The following is a 20,146-nucleotide window of genomic DNA, read 5'->3' on the forward strand; positions in this document are numbered from 1 at the left end:
ATATAAGAATAATAATATTAAAAAAAGAATAATTAAAATTTAAGAGTAGTGCAAACAATTTTAAACTTTACAATCTTTGAAAAGTATCTGTAAATGCAGTTCTGGCAGCTAATAATGAGCGTGCTTAAGGGACTTCAGTAAATTTGCTGAACCTTCTCATCGTGCCTGGCATGGTTGCTAATTTTTCAAAGGCAAACATTTTTACAAAGCAAGTTAAGTCGTGGCCAAATTAATGGAGCTCCAGTACAAACATTAGATTTATGGCGGCCTGGTTTTCTTTCTAATCCCTTGTTATTGTGCGGTTATAATAAATGATGAAATAACTCTGACATGTCTGGCTGCTGTTTTTCAAAAGCAGTGTTTTCCTGCATTTCAAACGCGGAACCACTCAGAGAACGAGCGGTCTGCATCTCGGAGATGAAAACGCTAGCATTTTAATTAACTCCGGCTACTGTCTTGTCCACCGCTCCCAATCGGATGTTTGTTCGCAGATGTAACAATTATAGGAAGATCACATTAACACAACAGAGACTCAGCATAGACCTCTCAGACTCATGTTTGTATCAGATCCAATGAATGCTTTGTTTTGCAAAACAAATCAATTGGGACATTAGAGGAAGCGTTCTAAACATCATTAGAACGATTTGTTCTGTCTGTGTCTAAACATAAAGCTGCTCTTCAAGAAGCCTAAACAGTCTGCGAGTGAAACTGTTCGAACTCACAACAAGTCTAGTGATATTTTTTTCAAATTAATTATGACTCGTACTTTTTAAAAACCATGTTTTTGGAACTAATTTGCTTATCATTAGAAATCTTATGGTTTAATTACTAACAAACAATAAACAATTCAAATCTGCCTTATAAATAATTATGCTTATTATTAATCACACTTACCAGTCACATAATTCATTTTCCAGAGTTTCAAAATAATACTGTGAAAATGAGACTTCAATACCGTCAGTTGCTTTATTATTGTATTTATTGCTATTCATTTTTACCAGAGAAAAAACAGCACTTCACCATCTTTCTCAATCAATCCTTCCTCTCACTTTTGATAGTGAAAGGGACAAAAAAATAACATTGCACTGTGTTGTTTTGAAATAATGCAACTCTTTTGTGCCAGCACAATTATTCTAGCATAACTGGCTTGGGAATATAAGGCAATTATTTCTGCTGGCTAATTATTCATTTTCATAATAAAGGTAATTTTTCACACAGCAATTAGAAGTGGAATCGATGCTTTGAATGAGACGTGGCTCCTTGGTTTTCTTTCTCTCCGGTCAGGTGGAGCGACGGTGCGCTTTAGCAAACGGGATTAACAGGCAGGCCCCTCTTGGGCACGTACGGCGTTGTCCTGGTAACCATTTTGATGCAGTCGATGATGGGGCACACGCTCAGGCAGAGAGTGCAGCCGGTGCAGCTGTCCGTGATTACAGGAAGATGGGTCTCAGGGTCAAACTTAATAGCCTGCAAAAGAAGAGGAAGGGGAGGGAAAAAAAGCCATTACATTAGAGCAATTATCGACTCTCCATAGGAGGATTTCCCCACTCCTGGGAGAGCTTTTCATAGACGCAAAAAAGCAACAACAATGACAGCAGCTAGCACAACAGTGTCCTTCTCTAAGGTAAATGGCTGGCCTCCTTCGTCGCCCACCAGCCTTATTCATTTCAGACTCTGCGTTTGTCTCTTTATGTTTTCAATATGCAAGGCCAATGGTGGTGAATGAACTCTACAATCGGGTGACCCCCAAAGACAACATGTAATCTGAAAACATTCACTACCTTCCGCATTTTAGCAAACGAAATCCACTAGTAATTGCTTTTCCGTAAGTAACACCGTGTCGTGTAATAATCTAACGTGTGCATCTGTACCTGGTAGCCCGAGTCGTTGCAGGTCATGAAGCATTTGCCACAGTTGATACACATCTCTGGATCGACGAGGGCCTGCACTTGTTCCGTGTTGTCCAGCTCCTGGTAGGCGCCAATATGCTTCAGCGCTCTGGCAATCACATCCTTTGCAGAGAGGAGAGGCAGGGATTAAACGGCAAGAAAAACAGCCGTGGCGTCTCAAAGAAACAGTTTGAAAGGCAGCGTTCCGTTCTTAAGTTAGCTTAATTAAATCAGCACTGGAAGGAGCGGATCGGTTTTGATGTCTGACTGGTAGTTTGTGATCTCCATTTCCTCCTAGAGATCCCTCACAGCATAATCACCTCGAGGAATAAAGCCTTTTAATGTTATGAGCAGGAAAACTACAAGACAGCCTCACAGATTACACGAGGACAAGCTGTTGAGGACGTGTTGGTGAATTTCTAGTATGTTTGTGTAATGTATGTATTACACACTGTCAAACTAACGAGATGATTTATTACTAAAAAAGGAATGTGATTTTAAAAAAGAACAATCAATTATATGCCACCAGTCCTGTACGTACATGAATTTTGTTGAATATGACATTTCTCACAAAAACGTGGTGTAAGATTCTGAAAAACAGTGGGATACCATCCAGCAGCTATCTGTGTGTACCTAAAATAACGTGTACTTATAATAATAACAACTTAATAAATAAGCTAATATTAATAGTTAATATATGTACACTACCATTCAAAACTTTTGGTCCGGTAAGATGTTTTTGAAGGAAACTATCTTTTGCTCACTACAGGTTTTTTTTTTTTTACAGTACAAATAGTAATATTATATTATTTCAACTTGTTAGAGTTTACTGTTTTATTATATATATATATATATATATATATATATAGAGAGAGAGAGAGAGAGAGAGAGAGATTAATCAGCATATTGTGTAATTAATTTGAATAAAATCTCTAACTGACTGACAGCCCTAATAACACTTGAAAACAAAATGTAATGCCTTCAATAATAAAAGGTGATATAACACTTCAAGATATTACTTACTTTCACATTAGGGATGGGTTCTTTGGGGATGTTTTTTTGGGGAACTCTAGAATCACTGGTGTCTGTGATCACATTGGCGCTAGCATCTTTAAGGATCTTCTTGTACCTCGCCAGGGCTTCAGACTTCGTCTTTAAGTACGGTCCAAAGCCAGGCAGACTCTTTTGGAGAGAAGGATTGCAGATATAACAAGTTAAATTTATTCAAACAAAGTCTTAAAATATTTGCCAGATCAGTGGTTAATGTACTTTCAGGTAGTTTGAAACATCATTAAACTTTGATTTATTCATTTCTAAATTTGTCTAAGAATGTACACAAATCTGTTCTGTTTGACATTGTATAATATGTGTTAATGACTTTTTAATGAAAGCTATTTAAAAACTATACCAAGACACGATTGAGAAAGCATGTCAGGTATGGACGTCATGTGAATTCATATCCATATTAAATCAATCTTTTTACACCATTCTAATGGAAAGTGTGCTAAAACATCCTTGCTATCACTTCCCACATCCATTTAGAACAAAAGTGGTTGTAGTGCTGTCTTCGCCTCAGAGTCTCGCACACATGCCTGACCCTCCAGAGCAGCAGGGCTAAAGAGGCGATTCGTATTCACAGTCACACTCTCATACCGACGCACCGAGCCTGAGAGGTGGCCATAAAAGAGCCTTGAGGCTTCGCTCTCCAAAGGCCATTCGACAGGAAACGTCGGCTCCACTGACGAGAAATCAAGTTTGCCACAAAATTAGCCATCCTTTTAATGGAGCCATAAAGAGAATCTGCAATGAATTGTTAGGAAATCGTATAATACTACCGGTAATTGCAAGGATTAGCTGGTCAAACTAATGGTTTGACACTAAAATGGTAATGAATGGTAATTTGAGGGAAATGGACTTGATGGGCACCACTTCCAATAACTGATATTTTCAGTTTTCTAAATGCTCTTTCATGAAGAAGACTTTTTTGGAGTTTTTTTTTTTTTTTGCAGGATAATTATCATATTTATAATTTGAAACGATCGAGCAAACACTGAATTTTCGTAATGACGGTTTCGTACTGCATCTCTCTTTGTGACCTGTCTCCAAAAGAACGCTTCGGTTATTCAAGCATTTTAACAACACCCTATTCCACCTTTCCCGCAACAAGTATTCCTTACAACGCCCGCCGCAAATCCATTCGTCCCAACGATAGGACATTTAAATTGGTCTAGCGTTTTCCCAGTCACACAATCTCCTCAAAGCTGTCATCCACAACCGCCTGTAACCCTTCATTTCCACCATGGCCAGATGGAAGTGTCTCCGTTGCAAAGCAAAAAGAATGAAAACACGACAGGAAAGGACTCAGTTATTAGCCGCCCGTGTCAAACTTCTCACAAGTCTTTTTTTGAAAAGTAACAGCCCAACAGAGATCGGAGGCCTTTGGTAAAGCAGGATGTATCAGAGGAATCAGAGAAACAAATCTACGGTGGCGGTGTTGACTGCAGGACTAATGGCTAGCTTAGGGGGGGCGCATCCTCCATGTATTTATTTCCCTGTAGAGCTAACACTGGTGGCCCTGTTCTAATCCTGCATAAAAGCATTACTTTCTCAGGCACAGGCTGACAGTCTAATGAATCAAGCGCTCCAGCCCTGCAGCAGACAGTCTGAGGAACCCATCGGAGGCTGGGGAGATAAACGCACACACACTGCGGACTACACACACGGACCCGTTCTTGTGCACACAAAAACACACAGGCTAGACAGAGATATGTCATTAACAGTGCATCAGTCAAAATAAACACAGAGACGACTGGCTTGCTTGTGAAACCTTGATTACATGGCAACTTTGAACACTACTTTATTTCTAATGTGCTGACAGCTTACTATTGAAATCAACAGCCTAAGGGTGTGCTGTAAAATATAAATTATATATATTATTTTAGTTTTTTGTTTCATCTTCTGACAGTGACAGTCAGGAGCAGACAGGAAATTATGGGTGGGGAGTGGGTCACAAACACAAGCTGAATATGAACTTGAATGAACGTCACAGCTTAACACCTAACACTAACCACTAGGTCACATCTGAAAAATGTGCATCAAAAGCACAATATATCAGTACCAAATCGGTTATCGACAGATATAACTGATCAGCCGATATTGGATATTTAATTGGGTGTGCATAGCTGCTATTTTACTTTAGATTCATTCTTTAAATCTTTTTTTTTTAATTCATCTTAAAAAAAACTAATAGTTTAAAGGGGTCATGACATGAGAAATAACATTTTCTTTGAGCTTTTGACACGACTTTTGTTAAAAGATGAAACCACTGACTGTATTGGATCTGATAGCAGCTGCATCACAAACCATAACTAAACAATTTCATAATGCTTTGTCTGCAAATAGGGGTGTGCGATATGACGATTTTTGATCGCGGACGATAAAAATGTCTCCACGATCTGCTTTTGAAGAAATATTGTAGTATCGTGTTACAGCGCACATTCTGTCAGTTGCAGTTCTGGCGCCGCCGTCTCTATATGCTGTACAACGCCACATACATTCACATCAGTGTTAACTCAGCGGTAGACGGGACACTGCACTTATTCACAATCACAAAAGTAGATTATTTGCGTGTGTTTTAAAGCCTTGATGGTGTTCTGTCGTGCTACCCTGTCAGATTTTGCTACGTCCCATTAAAACAGTAGGTAGTACAATTGACAATGAAAAATGCTACCTGTCAAATTATGATTTATTAATGTCTACACCTACCACAACCCTAAACCTACCCTTACAGTAATGCAAATACAGTAATTATATGTGTTATATTCGTGGTTGTGGCTAGAAGGGATACACAGCTACCGGAAACCAACAATAAATAATTTTTTCTACCTATTAGATTGTGTTTTATTAATACACCCTACCCCAACTCTAAACCTACCCATACAGTAATGCAGATACATTAAATATTGTTGTTCAGCATGAGAAAAAAGACGCAATATTGATGTGCGCCCAGTAAGCCCTTGTAGGAAAATCTGACGGGTAGGATAAAATGTCAGGACACCGGTTTAACGTTTCATTCACACTCTCGTCTGATCTGCGCTTTTTCTGAGCCCGTACATCCGAAGCGCACGTGCTAAAAAGCCTGTTATACAGTGCCTGTTTACTGAAGTTATCTTTTGCGCTAATATTGTCAAAACACACAAGGTTTACATATAGACTCAGTTGGTTATGTCTAAAATGAAAGTAAACAGTTGAGAGAAAAACGGATGTGTGTCTGTATATTAGATGTGTGCAGGTCTTAAAGGGACAGTACTAAACATGCTGCCGACTGTAATTAAAGATAGTTCACCCTAAAATTACATTTCTGTCATTATTTACTCACTCACATGTTGTCCCAAACCTGTATTAATTTCTTTCTTGTGCTGAACACAAAATAAGATATTTTGAAGAATGTGGGTAACCAAACAGTTGTAGGTCCACACTGAATTTGATAGAAGGAAAAAAATACCATGGAAGTCACTGTGGACCAGCAACTGTTTGATTTTCCAAATTTTTTTGAGTGAGTAAATGATGGTATAAAAATAAAACACTATGCCAGAATTGACAGACAGATGACAGAATTGTTATTATTTAATGTTAAAACAACAAAACGCAAAGAGAAAAAATAATAATACAGTTGCTTTAATGGGAATCAATCTATAAAGTGTTTTATTTTTGTATTTGTTCATTCAATTTCTTGAATGCTCCTGCTAAATACACCTATTGTACCTGAAAATAAAACACTGTTTGTTTTATTTGTATATTAGGTGTATTTGTAATGTGTGTCTTTGTTCTTATTTTAATAACAAAGATAAAATAATGACAAAGATTTTTATCTTTGCCCACTTTGGCCTAAATATCCACCATTCTTTTTATTTTTTATTTTGTTAGCTTGAAAGGCTTTGTCTTTATAATAGGGAAATTATTTAGGCAGCCTTTTTCTTGTCACCTGACCTGAATACAGTGCGCTGATTCGCTAAAATGGACTTATCGGCTTCTGTTCAAAAACAACAAGGGCGCTTATCGGCTTTTGCAGTAAAACAGGTCAGGTTTTGCAGGTCAGACAAAATAGTAAAACCAACATGACAAAGAATCGTGATAAAATCGTGAAATTGTGAAATTGTGATATTTCTAAGAAAACCATGATATGATATTTTTGCCATTTCGCCCACCCCTATCTGCAAATTATGTTTTATACATGCAATAGCAAGGAGGTGTTGACGTTCTCCTGAAATGATGTTAGCAAATCATAACAGTGGCCGTTTACTGACAAGCCTTAAAGGAGCCGCCCTTTAAAGACTTCAGACAGAACCCTTTAGTAACACTCTTAAATGTAAAATTTAATCTTCTAAAAATGAAAATCCATTTTTAATTATAATGCTGTAAATTTGAATTTAAAATGATTGATTTTAGTTAGTATTTTTTTACTTTTAATTGCAAATAAAATATTGAAGAATTTCATATCAGATATTTATAGGTCATTTACAGGCCATAACATTAAAATTATTGGTGACACTCATGTAGTTCAATTTAGGTATGGGTAGGATTAAGGGCTTAAAATATGGTCATGCAGAACATTAATATGTGCTTTATAAGTGCTAATAAATAGCCAATATGTAATATGCATGCTAATAAGCAACTAGTTAATAGTGAGTATTGGTTCTTAAAATAAAGTGCTACCAAATTATTAATTAATATTCAATAACCATCAAATAACAATTTGCTGGGTTTCAACATATATTTGTTTAAACAACTAACGAGAGCTAAACAGATGATTTTATCATGAACACCAAATTCCCACTGTCTTCCACTCAGTCTGTTCAGAAAGATTGGAAAATATGAAGAGTTTATTTGCAAAAACCGATAAACGGCACTTAAAAAAAAAAAAAAGAGCGGATTGCCGTGCATTATTCTCTACATACAGCTCGATCTGAACCCTAAACCAATTTTGTCAAAAAAGCCGGTATTGTCCACTTTCAAGGCATCGCAAGTTCGCGTTTTACTGCAGAAGCCGATAAGCGCCCTTGTTGTTTTTGAACAGAAGCCGATAAGTCCATTTTAGCGAATCAGCGCACTGTATCCAGGTCAGGTGACAAGGCTGCCTTCATTTTGAAAAGACATGCTAGCTGAGAGGAGTTTCGTCAAAGCTGACTAAAATTGATCGAGGATGGATAATTTTGATGAACTTGATGAACCTGTGATATCTTCTTCAGGGCGTAAAGGAAAATAAAAGCTGAAACGTTTTCATGGAACCTTGCAAAAGCAGCGCGTTACAATGGTGAGGGAAAAGCTCCATGTATTGCGTGTAATCACATCCATACAGTTTATGATCACAACAACAACAACGTTTGTCAGGCATCTAGATTGTCATCTGAGGAGATTACAAACATTAATCGAGTGTTTTTTTAAAACTCTAAAACATGAAATGTGGAGTTATTTGCTTTCGCCAAAAAACGACTGTTGGAGTTATCTGCTTTTGCTATAAAACAAACTTTTAATATGTAAAAAAACAAATGTAAACATTTGTAAATGACCTGTATTTGTTTAAGTTATTATTACTTAATCAAAAAAACCCAACTGCAGTTTGATTGATATTACCCGGAATGCGCAATAAAAAAACAACAACAACAACAAAAAAAAACGTGATTTCTGAAAATAAATGGAAATGCAGTTATCGATTTTTGCAAATGAACTCGTCATATGTAGCCTGGCGGTTAATGTAGCCAATTAATAATGGTTGGTTATTGGCAAAATTTTTGTTTACATTGTAAATCCATGAGTTTAACGTGAATTGCCACACATACTTCCAAAGAGTATTTCTGTGAGTGATTTTCATTTGGTTTTACAAGCTGAATTGAAATAATTTTTTGTGCTAATCAACATGCAACAGATGTTGTCCATTCAGCTTTGAACACAAATACTCAGTTTCCGTTTTCTTGTTTGCCTAAAAACATGAGCTAATCTGCTGTTCCAAAACTGCACAGTAACTTCCAGCAGGACAAACATCTATTTTAATACTCATCCCACACAGACACAAGTGCCATGAAACAGAACCAGAACCACTCGATCACGCCTCACTGGCTTACACATCCTTCTCAAATCTCACCAAAACCCCACACAAAGCAACTGACCACCATTTTGCCTCCGGCAGTCTAGTGAGTAAGTGCCGGGTACTTAAATGGCAACTGGCGGAAATCCCTGAAGCCTATTATAACTTCATGTCTTCCAGATACACAAACTGCAGTCTGCACGACTCGCAGCAACCCCATTCAGCCCTATTAGATGAGCTCTTCCTTTCTCTTTCTCTGTTTTCTGTTTAGCGACGAGCCACGGCGTATCTGCTTTATGCTAATTCGCTCTAAGATCATTCAAAGGATTCAAAGAAGAGTCTACAAAGCAATACACTTAACAATGGAAAAGAAAAATATAATGATGGGAGTTTTCACAAAGAATGTTTTTTTTTTTACAAAGAAACACTGAAAGAAAAAGAAAATGCCATTTGCTTTGGACGTCTGCTAAACAGACAGGTTGAATACTTGCGTATAAAAGCGAGCACGCTAAATAACAGTTATACAAATGTGTTGGTGGAAAAGGAATCTTTTCCTTTTTCTTTCTTTCTATTGAAAAGGCTTTTTTTTTGCGCGTCCACTCCACGAGGAGTGCTGTTTTAATGAGAGAAGCTACACGCACTGCCAAATCTCATGTCCCGGGCAACCAGAAAGCCTCTGCTAATTAGATGCAGAGCTTTCCAAAACACAGGGCTTGTCAGTTCTCCCATCTCCCCTCTGGATTGTAAATCAAGAGTGCAGTGGAGGAAGGAGCGCACATTATGTCAGTGTGGGCTGAGTGATTTAAATTATACGAGAATTAGAATGGAAGCCCGGCCTCCTATGTTCTGTAGCATTGCGCCGATCGCCGAGGGACTCGACAAGAGAAGCGTTAATCTTTATCTTTACCTTGTAATGGCCACTAATCGCAATTTAAGAGCTGAACAGACCTCACTTGACAAACGTTGCATTCTATGGAAAGCAGTTGCAGAGGGACATCAGTTGAAACATTATTGTTGTCTTGATGTGACTGAAAGTGAGGAACTGGTTGGGTCCGAATGGTGGCGTCATCAGATGATTTCATTACCTGAAGGAGCTGCCCTCAGTGTCTCCTTGTCATGCTTAACCATACAAAGCCTACTGTCTCATATTTTATACGGCCTCTAAATTATCAACATGATCAAAACTTTGCTGAAAAACCTGTTGTACACAATTGTCGTCTGATTTATAGTTTGTAGTTGTTTAGAAAGTAAAATATATTTTAGTATAAATATAAAAATGTCCTTTTATATCAGATATAAAAACTTATGAAAACCTTTTTTTTTTTTTTTTACTTTTTTATATATATATATTTTGCCCGAAGTTTCAGTTAAAAAGTTCTATTTCAAAAACAGATTTTTCTGAACATGATTTCGTATGTTACAACAACATAATGGGTAAAAAGCTCTTATAAATTCCCCAACTATTTTTTAAACACCAAATACAGTAGCTTATAAACAGTGAAAGTTAATTAGTTAAAGTTTGGCTTATTTTTTCCAGTAGCATATTTTCAATTTACAGGATCCTCTTATGTAATGGCACTAAATAATACAGAATAAAATAACAAAACATTAATCCCCCAAGCTCATGTTAATGTAAGGAGCTCAGTGCTGGTATCATGGTGGGCATTGATCTCTGCACTTTAATTGGCTCCAGGCAATGAATTTGCTCTTGTTTGCCAGAGAAAGAAATACTGTATTAGCCAAGACCACACATCTCTTTTTGTGTCTCCTCTCATCAGGGTGCAAAGATAATGGAAACCTTTTGCCAGTGTCCTCACTCCATTTCTGAACAGCAGCAAACATTCAGATAACAGTGCGAGTGCATGTGTGTGTGTGCGCGTGCTGGGACCTGCTTTGCATGCTGCTTTTTTTTTTTGTGAGCTGCTTAAGGACTACAGAGTTCCTTGAAATTCAACATGCAGTAACTCTCTAAAGCTCCTCCTTGAAAACTTGGACTTGTGTGACCAGCCTGATTTGGACCATAAAAGGCACAGAAGGCATTACAATGACTGTATATCACAACACACACACACACACACACACACACACACAAACACACCCCAACTGATTAATCTGAAATAAGTAGACTATTCCTATTAGGGTCCTTCGACTTTTACGAAGTCTTGATTTGTTCTATGGGGTGTACTAGAATAGGTCTCCATGCTTGATTGTTAAAAAAACTATATTTACATTATTGTTGCACCTCTCTTTCCCAGTCTGTCTCAAATGCCCTGTTTACCTCCTGTTTCAATGAAACCCCTCCTTTTGAAACAAGAAATGTGCTCTGATTGGTTAGCTGGACCACTGTGTTGTGATAGGCGAATCACTTTCAGCATGTTCCGGAAATGTTACGCCCTCACCGTAACTGTAAGTTTCATCTGCTCAGCTGTAAATATTTTGCCATGTACCAATTCAAGCACAAATTCAGACTGAGAATGTTTATGAACATGAGGATCATGCTGAACCTTTGCAAGCACAAACAAAGGGGTTTTGGAACCGGGGTGGAAGAAACAGCATCTCTTGGTGACATAGTGGCAACATGCTACTAAAGGAGCTCTTCTTCATCTTCTCTAGCACAGCTCAACCAGGCCTCTCCCCCTTTTTTTCTGTATTCTGTGGGCCAGAATTATTTAAATAAACGACATTTAGACTTCCCAATATCCAGAAGAAGCGAGCTGTAGTAACATCTACTTTGAGCTTTGTAACCTTGCAGATCATTTTATGCTAAAGTTACAAAAAGTGAAAAGCATAAAAGGACCCCTTACAGTCTATCTTGTGAAATTACAAAATTTATCATCCTCATCTTCAAGGACGTTTAGAAACTTTTACTAGACAAGAAAAAAATAATGATTTAGAAAATGTGTTTTGCAGTGTATTTGCATATATTGACAAAAATATGATCTTCCAATGTTTTGTAATAAAAGCAAATGAAAGTGTCTAAACACCCTCCTCCCACTCCTAGTTTTGCTTGTTTCTGGACAGGGCTCTACAGACACCCTGTTGGCATGAAAGAAAGAGAGAGAGAGAGAGAGAGAGAGAGATTTCACCCTCATGTTTTTCAAAATCATGTTGTAGTCGAGGAATAGCACTTATCAGTTCACAGTGTTTTTCCCCCTCCATCACTTTTAACGGAAGCACAAAGCTGTTTATGGAGAGAGAAACATTTGCATATGTTTGTGTGCTTTCGTTTTTATGCTGCGTGAATATGGTGTAGTGATGGGGAAAATATCTCTTTGTGCAACTGTGAAATTTCAATAGAGGGTTGAGTTTGGCTGCGACCAAGAGAGAGACAAACATAATCACAATTCGAATAATTTAGTGATATTAAAAATAAATATATGGTAATTCCAGTCGAAAAACACGCCAGCTTTGATTATCTAACATTTCAGCACCCTCACATTTTGTGCTTTCTGCGTGTAATGCAATTCACAACTAAAACCCAAAATGGAAAAGAAGAAGAAGAATAATAATAAGAAAAAACTCTCTTCGTTGATATCGATCACAGAAGAATTTGTGCAAAACAAGATGTGTTTCACATCACATTTTTACAGCACAGCGTAGCTGAGAGCCACCATTGGTCAAATGGTCACGGGGTCACTAACCGGTCTGAAGAAGCCTGGGGCTTCTTTCACGCCAAGCAGAGGAAAGTAAATTACTCTTACACCTTTTAGCATCAACCTCGCGGCTATGTTACTAACACCCACAACCTTAAACATCCCTCATGACTCAATAAAGCATTATCTCCACACCAGGTGGATTTTGCCTCTTTAATTGCAACACAAATCACCAAAGGTTAACCAGAAAAAACACCACAGAGAGTTTCATTTTTTAAAACGAGCCTGAAGCGACTAGCCACAGAGATGCTCACCTTTCCGACGAGCTCCTCCACGCGGGGGACAGGTTTGCCCTTCTGGTGGCGTATGGTGGGAGGAGACTGGCCGTCCCAATCGTGCAGCTCCTCTATGCTTTTCAGATACAGCAGCGCCTTCAGGCCTAAACAGTAGTCCTCAATCACTGTGAAGTCCTGGTTCTGCACAGCACTGCACACCTGTTAAATATGCACAGACAGACAGACCTCAGGGCCCAGACTTTGTGAAAGACCAGTGATTACACTATCCACATCATCTTTTTAGTGCGTGTGGGTCTTCTTAAAAGCAGAGTGTATTCAGTAGCTCAATGCAGCATAATAGAAAGAAAGCTGATTGTGTGCTTGCAGAGCAATAGAACTGAGTTTCATTTCATTGAAGTTGTTGATTACTGATACTCTTCCTCTCTGCTGAAGCTCTGAAATCTCATTTGCCTTCAGATTCAAAAAATGGCCAAAACTTTGAGCTACACACTGCCAGAAACAGCTTAAACTCTTTAGTTCATTCTACTGTTTAAGAATAATAGCATCTATTCAGTTGTCTCTCCTTATTAGTTCACTGTTTCCGAACATTGAATTAATAATATTGACGTTCACTACTGTTCAAAAGTTTGGGTCAGTATGATTATTTTGAAAGAACTTTTATTTAGCAAGATTGCGCAAACAATTTCTATTTCAAATACATTCTGGTCAATCCTGAACAAAAATGTACCACAGTTTGGATAAAAATATTCAGCAGCACAACTGTTGTCAACAATGATAATAAGAAATGTTTCTTGAACACCAAATCTGCATATTAGGATGCTTTCTGAAGGATCATGTGACACTGAATACTGGAGTAATGGCTGCTGAAAATTCAGCTTTGGCATCATAAATTATATGTTATTATACAATAACAATGTCAATGTTGTTACTTGTATTCTAAACAAGTAAATGTAACCTTGGTGAGCATAAGAGACTTTCAAAAACATTACATTTCACCAACACCAATTTTTAAAACTGTAGTATATATCTCCCTGACATCAGTTTAGAATGAGTCAATTTTGCAACTTATAGATTCAACAAACGGTCTTTTTTGGACTTGGGAGGAAGTTTTGAAAGTCACAGTGTTTTCATCGTACATTTTTTCTCTCAAAAGATCAAGCAAGATTTATTCCTCATGGTATGACCCCTTCAATAATGAGATGAAGTCTGCCAGACAATCTCAAGTTTAACAGACACAGAGACTATCCTAGATTCATCTTCTCCACCATAGAGAGGCCATTTAACCCCTCACCTCAAATATCATCTAACCGTTTCCCAATGGAAAAGTGCAGTTTGCAGTATTCTTCACTGATAAAATCCTCCACCATCAGACAAACCATAGCTGGCACTTCTCCTTTTGGAGTGGTTTCTAGCTATAGAAAGTAATATGTCCATTTTCCTAGTCATCAGCCTTAATAAACTCACCCAGGTCATATCACTTATGAATTCTTTAAAATACTTTTTTTGACCCATTACATGCTAACTTGCTCAAAACAGTTTTAAACTCCTAATTACTGGACATCCTGAACATTGTTAATCAGTTCCTCTAGCAAGTAATTTACCACATAGTTTAAAGACAGCAATTGTTAGGCCTCTGGTGAAGCAAAGTGATCCTGATTCTACTCCAATCTTCCATTTCAAAATAATTGAAAACATAATATTCTTACAGCTCAATAACTGTCTCAACATTAATAATCCTAATGAGATATTCCAGTCTGGCCTTACCATAGCCCTAAAATTGCTCTTTTAACAGATCTGCAAGTTAATTAGGTAATCTGTCAATCCCAGATCTGTCTGATCTCAGTGCTGTCTTTAAAACTGTTGATCGTAAGATTGTACTTGACTGACCGACCTATTAGTCTCAGTTCTAGATTAGTTTAGATCTTGCTTAAGTGACAATAAATACTATGCTGCATTGGGTGCACACAACACCAGACAACTTGTGGTATTTCCCATGGCTCAGTTACAATTCCTTTATTATTTAAACATTATGTGCATCTATTAGCTGGTGTAATGAATCAATATCCATCATCAGTATGTAAATGAACTTTTTTTTTTTTTTAATTTGCACCAGATGCCCACAAACCAATTAGCAGACTTCTGGACTACATCTAAAGATTGCAACTAGAGACTCTTTAAAAGTAAATACTGTTTTTAGTGTGCCTTATATAAATTCATTGTCTCTGAATGTTCAAAAAAAGTAGGAATCGTGATTGACAAATATGTAATTTTTCAAAAACTATACTTACAATATTTTTAAAACAGCATATTATCACTTTCACAACATCTCTAAGCCATGTGAATTATTTTCCCTACTGACAGTTAGAATCTCATTCACGCCTTTGTCACATCAAGACTTCACTATTGCAGTAGTGATTTGGCTGCCCTGCTAAGAGCTGTCTAACAAATCTTGTGCATGGATTAATTTTATTGAATTAATTTCATAATAAACAGTGGAATATTCCATGAAGAATATTGTCCATCACTCCACATCACTCCAGCATGTAAATCTATCTGTAGTTAATTTCAAGATATTTTAATTTTGACTTTACCGGTAAGCTCCAAAACTGGAATATAAAACCTGACATGCAGTTACATGCAGTTTCAAGTTGACATTACTCTTGGTGTTTGCAATTTATTTCCTTATATTTCTATCTACACATTCTATTTTCTTCTAGTTTCTTTCATTAGTACATGAATGTGTTTTCTCTTTTTAAATGTCTCTTATGCATTTATTTGTATCAAAAATACAGTAAAAACATATATTGCGAAATGTTATTACAATTCAGATGAAGTGTTTTCTTTTTTCATATATTTTAAAATGTAATTTCTTTGTGTGTTGGCAAAGTTGAATTTTTGTCAGGCATTACTTTACGTCTTCAGTGTCACATGATCCTTCAAAAATCACTAAAGTCAGCATGAAGGGGAAGTTGCGGTAGTCTTTTCTTCCCTATTGTGGTGTATATCCGAGTGAAACGGCTTCTGGAATAAGAAAAAAAAATGTAGGGAGAGATTTCAACCTTCGCCGAGAGTTTGATTGACAAGCTTTCTGACCAATCATAATGCTGAATCCGCCATTTTGTCTGACAAACAAACCAAACAGCATTAACATCAGTGGACTATGGTATATTGACATATTTTTGCGGTTGAGGCATCGTAACTCTGATTTTCATTTTGTGCTATATAGAGTAGTAAAGAGGAACAGATGATAGATTTACATGCTTCTTTAACTGAGGCAATTGAGTTCTTTCGCCACACATCATCACGCAGTGAAAAATACATCACGGAGCAAATAAGACACTGACGAAATGCCGTCAGGCAAAACAGAGCAGGTTACTTTTGGCATAAAACAGTCTTAGCTTTCAAATTTCGTAATTTTTAAAAAATAAATTCAACCAATAATACCATTTTGTGGCTCTTTAATGTGACAGATCACTGTAGCGCCTCAATTCTAGCGGTTTAAATGTGAATGGATCACTTTCTGCTAGTTATAGAATAAAATAAACATGAATGAACATCAAATTGTATGTTGTCTCAGTTACGGAAAGATGTCAATACACCATTTTCAAGTTCGACTGTACTGATGTTAACTCTACTATATGGTGTTGGACAAAATGGTGGATTTGGCATTATGATTGGTCAGATCGCCTGTCAATCAAACTCCCAGTAAAAGGTGCTAAAATGCCTGGCCATTGGACAGTCAGTATATCCAACCCATTTTCCGAGTCTTATGTCATGAAGAGAAGAGATGTTGTTGAGAGGGGAAGGGAATGTTAATGTTCTTGATTTAAAGATTACCCGTGCAAATGAATACAAAAAAAAAAAAAAAAAATGTGCATGGATACATAATTTATAATAAATACTGCAACACTGTAAAAAAAAAAATAGAATTGTCATTTTTTATTTCATGATGACTTTAGAATATGTTGATTTGGTGCTCAGTAAATATTTGCTATTAATATCAATGTTATAAACAGTTGTGCTCCTTAATATTTTTGTGGAAATCTTATGCAGTTTTTTTAGGATTCTTTGATGAATAGAGAACAGCATTCATGTGAAATAGAAATCTTTTTGACAGTGTCTTTAATGTCACTTTACTGTTCATCAATTTAATGCCTTCTTGCTCAATAAAGGTAATCATTTCTTTAAAAAAAAATCAATCTTACTGACCTACGACTGTAGGTGAACCAAAAACAACTGATAACAGCTCTCAGTGATATGTGTCGGGTCCCCGCTATATTAGCAGCAACATTCACAAATGTTCACAGAACATGCGAGAACCCTGTGTGCCTGTAGCCTTCTATATTTCTGTTTTATCACGTGATAGAAAGTCTAAGGCCTTCTCAAGCCATACGGCTGACCCATCTAATCTGCGGCCTATAATGCGTCAATCTAAGTTTACTGTAGAGACAAAATGTAATTCCATCAAGTTAGCATTTTTAAACATTCGCTCACTAAAAAATTAATCATTTCTGATCAATGGTTTAATAACCACAAACAACCTGGATTGTATGTTTCTAAACGAAACATGGCTTGAAGACAGCTGCAGTGCAACAGTCCTAAATGAAACAGCCCCTCCTAACTTTAATTTTATAAGTGTCTGCAGGACTGTTAGGAGAGGTGGAGGTGTAGCTGCTCTATTTAAAGATGTGTATCAATGCAAGCAAGTGTCATTTGGTCAGTATTTGTCTTTTGAATACCTAGGTATTGTGCTGAAAGGTGCTCCACGCATTCTGTTTATCATTATTTACAGGCCTCCAAAACACTCTCCAGCCTTTGTTGAAGAGTTCACAGAACTGTTATCAATGATTTCCTCAGAGTTTGATTGTTTTACTATTGCAGGGGATTTTAATATTCACATAGATAATGCAGAAATTAAAACTGGAAAAGAAATTATAACTGTTTTAAACACTTTTAACCTGATCCAGCATGTGCATGGACCCACATGGACACACTCTAGATTTACTCATCAGTAGAGGTCTAAACATTTCATCCACTGTTATTAAGGATGTAGCACTATCTGATCACTTCTGTATTTTCTTTGATATATTGATCTTTGTTACCACAGAATCTAGATCTGTCTCTGTCAGAAAGAGATGCATTAACGAGAACACTAGTGCGCTATTTATGAACGCTATATCTTTAACACCAAGCATTTCTGCAGACTCTGATCTTCTCCTGGATTCATTTAACTCAAAAGTTAAGAATGTTATTGATGATATTGCTCCGGCAAGGGTCTGCAAGAAGAATGGCAGACAAAAATCACCATGGAGAAAATCAACAGCAGTTCAGAGTAAAAGACAATGCAGAAAAGCTGAACGGATGTGGCGGAAGACAAAACTTGAAATTCACTATAGCATCTATAAAGACAGCCTTCACGCTTTCAATGTAGAACTAGCCACAGCTAGACAGACATTCTTCTCAAACCTTATAAACAGTAACTTAAAGAACTCTCGCATTCTTTTTGCTACTGTGGAGAGACTGACAAACCCCCCAAGTCAAATTCCCAGTGAAATGCTCTCCGACAGCAAATGCAATGAGATTGCTTCCTTCTTTTCTGAGAAGATCAATAATATCAGAAAGGAGATTGGCATATCTAGTTTTGCAGAGGTCACACAGATTCGACCGCAATTTCAAAAAGAAGTGACTATGTCTGTTTTTGAAGCAATTGATAGCAAAATTTTGAAAGAAATAGTACAGCACCTTACATCGTCAACATGCCATCTTGACACACTTCCCACATCTTTTTTCAAAAGTGTGCTTAACTGTTTAGAAGCAGATGTCTTAGAAGTGGTGAACGCCTCACTTCTTTCTGGGACTTTTCCAAACTCCCTGAAAACTGCAGTTGTTAAGCCCCTAAAGCGCAATCTTGATAACACAATGTTGAACAACTATAGACCAATATCAAATCTTCCTTTCAAGGTAAGATTATTTAAAAGGTAGCTTTTAATCAGCTGAACAACTACTTAAACTCAAATGGATACCTGGACAATTTTCAATCTGGTTTCCGAGCACATCATAGCACAGAGACCGCGCTTATTAAGATAATAAATGATATTCGCTTCAACTCTGATTCTGGCAAAATATCAGTGCTGGTACTACTAGATCTTAGTGCTGCGTTTGACACTGTTGATCATAACATACTTCTAGAGAGACTGGAAAACTGGGTCGGGCTTTCTGGGATGGTACTCAAATGGTCCAGGTCATACTTAGAAGGGAGAGGTTATTATGTGAGTATAGGAGAGCATAAGTCTAAGTGGACGTCCATGACATGCAGAGTCCCACAAGGCTCAATTCTTGCACCACTCTTGTTTAGCCTGTATATGCTCCCACTAAGTCAAATAATGAGAAATAACCAAATTGCCTATCACAGCTATGCTGATGATACCCAGATTTACCTAGCCTTATCTCCAAATGACTATAGCCCCATTGACTCCCTCTGCCAATGCACTGATGAAATAAACTGTTGGATGTGACAGAACGTTCTTCAGTTAAACAAGGAGAAAACTGAAGTCATTGCATTTGGAAACAAAGATGAAGTTCTCAAGGTGAATGCATACCTTGACTCTAGGGTTCAATCAACTAAAAACCAAGTCAAAAATCTTGGGGTGTTTCTGGAGACAGACCTTAGTTTTAGTAGTCATGTCAAAGCAGTAACTAAATCAGCATACTATCATCTCAAAAACATTGCAAGAATTAGATGTTTTGTTTCCAGTCAAGACTTGGAGAAGCTTGTTCATGCCTTTATCACCAGCAGGGTGGATTATTGTAATGTCTCCTCACCGGCATTCCAAAGAAGACCATTAGACAGCTGCAGCTCATCCAGAACGCTGCTGCCAGGATTCTGACTAGAACCAGAAAATCTGAGCATATCACACCAGTCCTCAGGTCCTTACACTGGCTTCCAGTGACATTTGACATTTAGGATTTATTTTAAAGTACTTTTACTCGTTTATAAATCTCTCAATGGTCTAGGACCTAAATACATTGGAGATATGCTCACTGAATATAAACCTAACAGACCACTAAGATCATTAGGATTGAGTCAGTTAGAAATACCAAGGGTCTACACAAAACAAGGGGAGTCCACTTTTAGCTATCATGCCGCCCGCAGTTGGAACCAGATTCCAGAAGAGATCAGATGTGCTGAAACATTAGCCACATTTAAATCCAGACTCAAAACTGTGCATTTGTTGAATGAGCACTGTGCTACGTCCGAACTGATTGCACCATGTATAATCATTT

General features: G+C 37.3%; 1 protein-coding gene across 1 annotated transcript in view; it reads right to left on the reverse strand.

Annotated features, from left to right (window-relative positions):
* Positions 1 to 936: 936 nt before the first annotated feature.
* Positions 937 to 20,146, reverse strand: part of dpydb (dihydropyrimidine dehydrogenase b) — a 132,790-nt gene continuing 113,580 nt past the window's right edge. Inside the window, exons 20-23 of the mRNA XM_058764469.1 lie at positions 12,881 to 13,060; positions 2,913 to 3,071; positions 1,872 to 2,012; positions 937 to 1,467 (exon numbers count right to left, since the gene is read on the reverse strand). Coding sequence (XP_058620452.1) covers positions 1,303 to 1,467; positions 1,872 to 2,012; positions 2,913 to 3,071; positions 12,881 to 13,060 — 645 coding nt within the window. The 3' untranslated portion in view covers positions 937 to 1,302. The remainder of the gene's footprint in view (positions 1,468 to 1,871; positions 2,013 to 2,912; positions 3,072 to 12,880; positions 13,061 to 20,146) is intronic.

Source organism: Onychostoma macrolepis, chromosome 02 (assembly GCF_012432095.1).
Source record: "Onychostoma macrolepis isolate SWU-2019 chromosome 02, ASM1243209v1, whole genome shotgun sequence".
Taxonomy (NCBI): domain Eukaryota; kingdom Metazoa; phylum Chordata; class Actinopteri; order Cypriniformes; family Cyprinidae; genus Onychostoma; species Onychostoma macrolepis.